At 39.5% G+C, this 10,469-nt stretch overlaps 1 protein-coding gene across 1 annotated transcript; it reads left to right on the forward strand.

Moving 5' to 3' along the window:
- The first annotated feature begins 2,210 nt into the window (after positions 1-2,210).
- LOC105018284 (YY1-associated factor 2) lies at positions 2,211-8,000 on the forward strand. The gene is made up of 4 exons (XM_010883585.3): positions 2,211-2,538; positions 2,848-2,973; positions 3,802-3,954; positions 6,578-8,000. Exons 1-4 carry the CDS (start codon positions 2,513-2,515, stop codon positions 6,819-6,821), a joined length of 549 nt encoding a protein of 182 aa, XP_010881887.1. The 5' UTR covers positions 2,211-2,512; the 3' UTR covers positions 6,822-8,000.
- Positions 8,001-10,469: the final 2,469 nt, after the last annotated feature.

Here is a 10,469-nt window from a genome sequence, read left to right on the forward strand (position 1 = left end):
TCAGGTCATCCAATCAAAGGCAGTCGTTTGATATAAAGTAGTTTTTGACCAACACGAAAAAGTATGGTTTTGTGCTACCTACAACATTGACTAGGTGTGGCAATTTAGATTTCGAAAGCATACGAATTTGGAAACAAGGACAAATGTTTCCACCAAATCCCCATTCTGGTCCTACAGCCTCTCTTCTGGTATGTTGACTCTGCTTCTCAAGCGTTTCCAGAAATGAGTGATGTTGGGCATCTGTATTTATAAATGCAGTGTTGTAGTTCTTACTCTTCGTCGGCAGATGTTGTTTTTCTATGGCTTAGGTCCGGAAACTAAAATAAATTATGTTCATATTACTAGCATATCATCCCGAAAATATTTGAGGTGCATACCTCCACCTACTGTGATACTAAGTGTCATCACAGTTTACATTAAGTCCCCTCCAGAATTGTCGGAAGGCCCACCTTTGTGAAAACAAAAAACTTGTTTGAAAAGATGTCATTGATGTTAATTGGTTTCACTTCAATTATGATTGAAGTCTAACTTTTTATTTAGGCTAAACGTATGTAAAAGAAATTTAACAAGAAATACTTTTTTTAATTGTTATGAACCAAATCTCATAGTAGTAGGCCTACTGTACATTCCCGGTAATATATTTTCAACTTCATCTGAGACATTATGAATTCATAAATGGTAATCCATGCCAAAGTCCCTTACGCTTTTTATTTGATAGTATAAAAAAGGGAATAAATGAAATTAATAAATGAAATCACATTTCTGGCACACCTAGACAAAAGAAAACAAACATTTGTTGTAGGCAGGTATCCCATTCACTCATATCCATAGGTATCATTAATGCAATTGGAAAATCCAGTACACATTTGTTTTTAATAACTCATCAGATCAATTCTGCAATGTTTTTCCACAAGGCTATATAGCCATAAATACTATGGTCTACATGCAAAATACAGACTGTGGGAAAATATGAGAAATCTAGGTGCATGGTTGAACATGAGTCAGAGAGGAAAATACAAATAGAGAGGCTCAGTATTTTCCAGCAGGGGGTGTAAATGAGGTCAAGGAGGAGACTGATAGTGTCTCACTCACAGATATAAAGCATAGATAGGGCATATAGCTCTATCTGACGTCCCTATAGTCCCGCCATCTTACCTGGGACCAGTTCAGAAAAGTTAAGCCACTTAGTCATGGTGGTATTTTGCTTAGCAGTAATTTGGTCCAGAAAAAGAACTAACGATCCAAAGAGTATAATTTTTCATGCATCAGTAATGGTGTATTTAACATAGTGTGTTTAAATTTAACATAGTGTGTTTTTAATAAATGAACAAGGAAGCTAACCTGGCCATACCTTACCTTTTTAGCTACATAACCTTACAGTGTCAGAATTCAGTTCATTTTTATTTTATTTACGCTTTCAGCTAGCTAACTACAGTAAATTATGAATCAATGTAGCACACAACATATGGTGAAATAAAGCATTTTTGTCAAAAAAGTAATTACTGTATATAATCAGTAGATGGTGATTTTGGGTAGTTTTTGTTTACAAAAAGTAAACTAATTACCCTCCAATTACTATGCTGCTGTTAGCATACCAAATTCAGTTAGCTAGTTTGATACGTTTAGCATATTGTTACTAAAATGGTAATTTCTACAATTATATTTCTATGTATATACAATACATACATGTATTATAATATATAATCACAGTTCGTTGTTGTCTTTAGAAATAAAGAAATTTACATTTGCACTTTAAAGTATAGTGTATCTTACATTAGACCACTGTGATTTTGTACTCCTAAATGAATGTATTATTTGAAACTATTTCAAATGGATTTGTTTGTTAATATTCTGAAAAGTATAGTCATTATATGCATTATGCTATGCATGACAGTGGACATTTATGTAATATTAAGGATATGTAAACGTTATAAGAACTTAAAATGTCACTTCTACCATGTTTCTGTTGTAGCTGGTTTGGAACCAGGTCCCATGTAAGATGGCACCCAAAATGGTCCATTATAATTTATAGGGGATACATGACTTCAGCCTATCTACGGTTCTGTTATCTATGGTCTCGCTCTCCAAATCAAATACCGTAAATTGACGTCATCATCCCTCATCGAATAGTCAAAACGTATTCAAATAAAGAGCTATATCCACCAATCAAAAAAGAGAAATAGGCGGGAGCTTCACTGTGTGCTGTGGAATCCGACTGTGTTAACACTGTATTGTGGGAAAGGCTTTCTGCTCTGGATAATTTATTTAATTGTTAGGGTTTAAACATTAGGATCCGGCCTTTTTTAAACGGATTTCTGAGTGAGTGTTATCGTAATCTCGATGATATTCTGCAAGGATCTCTGATTCTATGTTCTTTGAGAATGATTGGATAGGCTTTACCACGTGATCATTATCCTTCGACTCGACTGGAGTTTCTACGACAGCTGAGATCGGCTTTGGACATTTCCCCGTAAAATTAATACATAGTTAAAACAAATATAGGTTTCAGACGATGGGCGACAAGAAGAGCCCCACAAGGTAAAAACACGTACTTATGTTTAAAATAATGCCTGAATATGTGACGAACATTTGTAAACAGATCGCGCGACCAATGGACGCGTAGCGCGTTAGCTAGCTACATTGTAACATTAGCTTCATGGCGGCGGATTGGCTCTTAGGGCGACTGTTTGTCAAATAAAAGGGCTGGACATACATTGAAATATACGTCTCAAATATGTCTCGTTTGTATTGTTTTTTCACACGTATACACATCCATACACATTTTACCAAAAATAGCTATGCTGACAGTGTCGCGCCCCCTTTTCTGTGTGTGTGTTTTGTTTGAAGGCCGAAGCGGCAACCCAAGCCCTCTTCCGACGATGGATACTGGGATTGTAGTGTATGTACTTTCAGGAACACCGCGGAAGCATTCAAGTGCATGATGTGTGATGTCAGAAAGGGAACGTCAACAAGGTAAGCAGATCAAAGATGATGTCAGGACAGTGTCAGATGATTATTTCGTGACTTACTGTACATTTACTGAACAGCTGGCAACGCTTGCATGAAACTTAAAATTTCATGACTTTTTAGCAAAATAATGTTCGTTAGTCTGGCAGATAGTGTCATTACTTCGTTTGCTTCTATTTCTATCAGTGAAGGGAACAATATTGAACCTCCTATTTACTCAGTCATACTGTACACATACATCAGCTGTGAGCACTGTACTTGATGGTAGTCCCGCATAGTCAGGCTGAACTCTGCTCTCTTAAGTTACAGCTCTTTGCTATGGTCACAGCCTGGCAAAATCCTCAAAAACAGAACTGAAAATGGGTTATTAGCCTACTTGGGTATTGTCTTGATGATTTCTCTATGATGACCTTCAAACCCAGGTTGTCAGGTTAGTGACTGTGCCCCCATATGTGCTGACCCACATGAGCAGTGTGGGGAAAAAAGTTTGGCACAGACACCTAGCAAGAAGTCTTGCTTTGATCTTCAACTCTCCTTTGTGTGTTGTTGGCATGAGACCTGGATGTAGATACAATTGGATAAGACAACACTGGGAAAGGGGGAAAAGAGTAAATAATATTTGTCGTAAATCGTCATACAACACAACAGGTAACGTTCATTCAAATTAAGTATATTGAACATTGTAACTTTCGACGGGGACTGAGACTTTTTCATCGTTAGTGTCTGTAATAGGTTATAGACTGTACGTTTTTGAAAGGGCACAGTGCATATACTGTATGTACCCGCGGTTAATGAACACCCAACTGTAATAATTACTCTCTGCTCTGTCTTTAGGAAGCCTCGCCCTGTCTCCCAGCTGGTGGCCCAGCAAGTAACTCCGCAGTTTGCTTCACCCACACAACCTAAAAAGGAGAAGAAGGAGAGATCTGATAAAGAAAAGAGCGAAAAAGAACCAACCTTGAAAAAGAACAGCCACAAAAAGCTGAGGTAAACCAAAAACAGTTTGAACAACATATTCGCAAGGACACTTGGAGTTTAGGGATGTTTTAATCTAATATGACTGGGGAAAAATATGGAGTAAACTATAGGCCTGCTTTCACACATCGCTGCAGTATTAATATATTGCATGTTATTGTATGGCACAGCAGGGTAGCCATGTGGTAAAACAGAGTTGGGCCAGTGAAGAAAATGTTGCTGCTTTTAATCTCCAAGCCGACGATGTGGAAAACCCCCTGTCATTTTTGTCCCTGAACACCTTGGAGCTGAGACAACGTAGGTTGAGGAGGGCTCAACGCCATTCATTAATCTAAAAAAAAGTGTGCCTTTATGGGCCTTTCGGAGGGTTCATTTCAGTTTGGCCCCTGAGGACAAGTTGTGTTTTGGAGTGAGGCACTGTTCATCTGGAATGGTTGAACTGTACATTAACGTAACATTAGTAACACCGCACCAGTGGTCTCCTTCTGTATGTGGAGTTTATAGTCAAGCAGTGTCTGATACATAACGTCACTATTCACATGAATGAATCGTTTGATCAGTGTCAGAGTTAGATTTTTTTCCCCGTTGCAATAGAAATGTTGCGTCTTCAGTCAGTTTATTTACTTGACACGATGTTATTGCTGCCTGCAATTACATTTTCAGTGATGCTCTATCATAGCCTATCTCTCATTAGTCTCGGTATTTGACACGTTAATTAAACACTAGGAAATTATGAAGCAGTTAAAATATTGTAGCTGCTGTTTCAGGTTGTTTTGAATTGATCATTGTGTAAGATGACAAAAAACACTTAAAACGTTAGTTTTAAAAATGAAATTTTAATTTGCAGGATTTTATGCAAGGGACCGTATACAACATCAAGTTTCTTTGTTTAACTGGCCGTACAATTGACTCTCATCCTGTGATTCAAATGACTACAGATCTGTGGCCTTGGTTGCTCCAGCGACCAATCCGCTGCCTCTGGCCCACTGCCACTGCTGGCCCACTGCAGAACAAGTGTAGAAGTGTGTGTTAGGTCTTACTGAACTCATGGGGACCAAATGTCCCAATGAGTATAGTAAAACCAGATAAAATTGGCCTCATTGGGACCTTTTGCAGGTCCCCGTGAGGCAAAAGTCAATTTCCGGCTCAGGGTTTAGGGTCAAACTTACAATTGATTTTATAGTTAGAATTGGGGTTTCTTTAAGGTCCAGACGTTGTTGGTTAAGGTTAGGCATTACATCTAGGTAAAGTTTAGGCATAAATGTTACTTTATTGAGGTTAAGGTTAGGGTTGGATTAGGCTTAGGTAAAGGTTAAGGTAAGAGTTAGCGTTAAGTTTAGGGCAAGGGAGCATGCAATTTCTATTTTCTGGTCCCCATGAGGGTAGCTGTACAACTTGTGTGTGTGTTTCAAAAGTGAATACACCCCTCACATCTTTGCTAATATGTGATTATATCTTTTCATGTGACAACATTGAAGAAATGACACTTTGCTACAATGTAAAGTAATGAGTGAACATCTTGTAGAACAGTGTAAATTTGCTGTCCCCTGAAAATAACACAACACTCAGCCATTAATGTCTTAACCGCTGGCAACAAAAGTGAGTACACCCCTAAGTGAAAATGTCCAAATTGGGCCCATAGTGTCAATATTTTGTGTGGCCACCATTATTTTCCAGCACTGCCTTAACCCTCTTGGGCATGGAGTTCACCGGAGTTTCACAGGTTGCCACTGGAGTCCTCTTCCATGATGACATCACGAAACTAGTGGATGTTAGAGACCATGCGCTCCTCCACCTTCCGTTTGAGGATGCCCCACAGATGCTCAATAGGTCTGGAGACATGCTTGGCCAGTCCATCACTTTTACCCTAATCTTCTTTAGCGAGGCAGTGGTCGTCTTGGTGTGTTTGGGGTCGTTATCATGTTGGAATACTGCCCTGCGGCCCAGTCTCCAAAGGGAAGGGATCATGCTCTGCTTCAGTATGTCACAGTACATGTTGGCAACTGTAGCTCCCCAGTGCCGGCAGCACTCTTGCAGCCCCAGACCATGACACTCCCACCACCATGCTTGACTGTAGGCAAGACACACTTGTCTTTTTACTCCTCACCTAGTTGCCACCACACACGCTTGACACCATCTGAACCAAATAAGTTTGTCTTGGTCTCATCAGACCACAGGACATGGTTCCAGTAATCCATGTCCTTAGTCTGCTTTTCTTCAGAAAACTATTTGCGGGCTTTCTTGTGCATCATCACCACATTTAACACACCTGCTCCCCATTCACATCTGGGACCTTGTAACACTGAGTCACATGACACCGGGGAAGGAAAAAGGCTAATTGGGCCCAATTTGGACATTTTCATGTGGGGGCTGTGTGTTGAGTTATTTTGAGGGCACAGCAAATTTACACTACAATAACAAAGTGTCATTTCTTCAGTGTTGTTACATGAAAAGATATAATCAAATTTTTGCAAAAATGTGAGGTACTTTTTGTGAGATACTGTGTGTGTGTGTGTGTGTGTGTGTGTGTGTGTATGTGTGTATGTGTGTATGTGTGTATGTGTGTATGTGTGTATGTGTGTATATGTGTATATGTGTATATGTGTGTCAATTTCTCTGTCTGTCCCCCTTCAAGGCCAAGGTTAAAAAACGTGGACAGAAGCAGCGCCCAGCACCTGGAGGTTACGGTGGGTGACTTGACCGTGATAATCACAGACTTTAAGGAGAAAACAAAGCCCTCCTCCACTCCCTCCAGCACCGCCTCTGCGGACCAGCACAGCCAGAGCGGTAACACCAGTTCTGACAACACTGAAAGGGGAGTGTCCAGGTCGTCTTCGCCTCGCGGGGAGGGCTCCTCGTTAAACGGAGAGACTCACTAACCTTCCTGCCTTTCCCGCGGTATCCTAGACCATTTCCTCCCCTCTCCACCTAACATAGCCCCCTGGAACCAGACGTGTGTCTCTGAGTATTGCATACAATATGGCATGCACTATTTCACCCAACGCTACACCCATGTGTCCTTCACCCCTCACCACAACATCTCAACATGAACAGGTTGTAAAATTAATACCACCATCAGTTCAGTTTGGATACAACATTGCATTCCTCCTGATGAGCAGGTGTTTACAATTAATCTGCTGGTGCTGTGTTCGTAAAGATGTTGCGTTCAGCCAAGATCCGGGTCTTGCCACCAAACCGAAGAAATGGACCTGGAACTTGTCCAATACATTAAGCTCACGCTCTCTTTTTTTTGTCTTATTTTTTTTTTTGCACAACGTTTTAAATTGTTTTATTGTGGCATAATGAAAACAGCTTTTACCTGTGTGGGCTGATCTGAAGCTATAGTGGTCCTGACAATTTGGATTTAACCCATAATGGAACGAACCGCTGATTTGATGCTGTATATTTACATATAACACCTTAGTGCTAAAGTGACATCCGTTACAGGTTGGTTGATCTCACCAGTGTGGACTATTGTAAATTTGTGTATTAGCTACAGAGGAATACGAATATGCATTATGAGTAGTGGTGGGAAAATTCAGTACACTTTCTCAAACACAGATTCTGTCAAGGAGGAAGTAGGAAATCTTAGATTTCTCAACCTTGGATTTTTTTAAGTAGTCGAGAATTTGGGGAAAGTGAACAGAATTATCCAACCCTAGTTATGAGAGAATAAATGTGAAGCAAGTGGTCTATGTCTTGATTGTAGATTGACAAAAAATGATTTTGTTAGCACCAGATTGTTTGCACAAACTGAAATATGGTGTGTATTGATTTATCAGGAGATAATGGACAGTTTTCCCAGACATAGATTAAGCCTGATCCTTGACAGAAATTAATTTGACCTGAGAATATATTGAATGTACAATACTGTTCAAAAGTTAGGGGTCACTTAGGATTTTCTTTGTTTTCCATGAAAACAAACATAAAATGAGTTTCAATAGGAAATAAAGCTAAATGAATTGGAAATAGTCATTAACAATGTTCACAATAATTATTTTAATTGAAATAATAATTCTTTCAAATGTTGCTTTTGTCAAATAATTCTCCATTTGCAGCAATTACAGCTTTGCAGATCTTGGCATTCTAGTTGTCAATTTATTGAGGTAATCTGAAGAGATTTCACCCCATGTTTCCTGAAGCGCCTCCCACAAGTTGGATTGACTTGATGGGCACTTCTTACCTACCATAGGGTCAAGCTGCTCCCACAACAGCTCGAAGTTGAGATCCGGTGACTGTGCTGGCCTCTCCATAATAGACCGAATACCAACTCACTGCTTCTTCCCTAAATAGTTCTTGCATAGTTTGGAGCTGTGCTTTGGGTCGTTGTCCTGTTTTAGGAGGAAATTGTCCCCAAGTGTCATCCACAGGGTATGGCATGGCATTCCAAAATGGAGTGATTGCCTTCCTTCAATATCCCTTTTCCACTTTACCACCAACAAAATACCCCCAGACCATCAAAGGACTTCACCATGCTTGACAGATTACACCAAGCACTCCGCAAGAGTCTCACACATTTTCTTTGTGATCTGAACACCTCAAATTTAGATCTGTTAATAACACTTCCTCTGTCCGCTGTCTTTGTTTTTTGTGCCCGTCTTTAATCTTTTTTTATTGGCCAATCTGAGATGGCTTTTTTTTTGCAACTCTACACAGAAGGCCAGCTTGGCGTTGCCTCGTCACTGTTGACATTGAGACTGGTGTTTTGCGTATACTATTTAATGAAGCTGCTTGTTGACGACCTGCGAGGGGTCTTTTTCTCAAACTAGACACTAATGTATTTGTCCTCTTGGTCAGTTGTGCACCGGGGCCTCCCAGTCTTTCTTTTTGGCTTAAAGCCAGTTTGTTGAGTTCTGTGAAGGGAGTAGGACACAACATTGTACAAGATCTTCAGTTTCTTGTCAATTTCTCACAGGGAATAGCCTCAATTCCTCAGAACAAGAATAGACTGATGAGTTTCAGAAGAAAGTTTGTTGTTTCTGGCTATTTTGAGCCTGTAATCAAATCCACATTTGCTGATGCACCAGATACTCAACTAATTTAAAAAAGGCCAGTTTTATTGCATCTTTAATCAGGACAACAGTTTCAGCTCTGCTAACATAATTGCCAAAGGGTTTTATTAGCCTTTTAAAAATATAAACTTTGATCAGCAAACACAACGTACCATTGGAATCCAGGACTGAAATTTATGAATTGTAGTGTATGTGCTTCTTTTTCAATGTCTGGTGAGAGTGGCCCATTGTTTTCATGAAATGTTATTTTCAGTTCCGCCAACATTTTACAGCTCATGTTAATGAATTATATCACTGTTTTCTGTTACTGGTTATAGCCAGCCATGTCGTATGTCCATAAGCATCTCAATTATTGTGTTATTGTCTGTTTGAGTAAAAATTATGAAACAACATCGTTAAGAACAATGCTTCTCATCCACAGTTTTGTAGAGTTACGCATGCTGTCATCAACAGTGGTTTATAATGTAAAATATTAAGAAATTAAACTAAACTGAGTATCCTGAATTCTTGGTGATAGTGGACAGCAGAGAGCTGGGTCCTCAGACTTCTGCCTTTCACACAGGATACTGTTTTTTTGGAAATCTACCACATTTGTATATTGTACAGCTGTCTGCTTGTCTGGAATTTTGTCAGAAATAATGTGTATAGCAAAGGAGTGCGCAAACTAAGGGCCGGATCAGTAGCTGATTTGATTCGGCCCATGTTAGGCTGGAGTATTTTTTTAAAGATGTAATTGGTTGAAACACTTCTAGACACTTTTCTGAAACTATATTCAAAGTATGTGGAAATTATTAAGGACCTTGTTTTTTTTTTATTATAAATAATTGCCCCATAATCCATATTCACAATGAATTCTAACAAAATCAAGATGTTTGATCGTGGTTGTAAGCAGAGTTGCGGCATTCAGGCAGTGCCCAGGGCTCCATCAGAAAGTGGTGCAAATTGTGATAAGAATGCCTTTGGGAAGATAAGTCCAACTCGCTAGGTGTTGCTGTGATGAATTAAGACCATAATTGCAAATTGGACGAAAGACATTTCTGAGGGAAAATGTGGTAGCGTTTTTTTTTTTTTTTTTTGTCTTCATGTTTTTTGGGTTTTTATTATACTGTAAGGAAAGGTTGGGAGGGGAGTGGAGAGGGTGTGCTAGAATGGTACTGGGCTGGATTTCAGACCATGTTCGCCTTGGTACGTACTCCAGAGGCAGTGACCGCAAGACCACGCCATGCAATAAACATAGAAAATTAAATGTGTGTATATATTTATAACTGAGGCAGTTGCTGATATTTATTTTATAGCTAATAACGGTATGGTGAGATTGTGGAGTCCTATAGACTGAAGTTGTTGTAAAGATGGTTATAAAGAGATGTACATTGTTTTTAACATCAAGATCCGTTGTACTAGTTATTCAGGATCTGGCATTTTTCCTGTAGTATGGTCCCGTGTGCCAAATACAGACTTGGCAAAGCTGCAGCTGGCTCAAAACCAAAGAGCATGCCTTATGCGGAAAGAATAGGA

This window comes from Esox lucius, chromosome 19 (assembly GCF_011004845.1).
Source record: "Esox lucius isolate fEsoLuc1 chromosome 19, fEsoLuc1.pri, whole genome shotgun sequence".
NCBI classification, from domain to species: domain Eukaryota; kingdom Metazoa; phylum Chordata; class Actinopteri; order Esociformes; family Esocidae; genus Esox; species Esox lucius.

What these genes read in the sequence shown, in the direction of transcription:
- LOC105018284 (XM_010883585.3), top strand. Translation starts at nt 2,513, where the DNA reads ATGGGCGACAAGAAGAGCCCCACAAG. An exon ending in GACAAGAAGAGCCCCACAAG is followed by an intron (nt 2,539 to 2,847) that starts GTAAAAACACGT and finishes TTTTGTTTGAAG; the next exon opens with GCCGAAGCGGCAACCCAAGC. An exon ending in AACAGCCACAAAAAGCTGAG is followed by an intron (nt 3,955 to 6,577) that starts GTAAACCAAAAA and finishes TCCCCCTTCAAG; the next exon opens with GCCAAGGTTAAAAAACGTGG.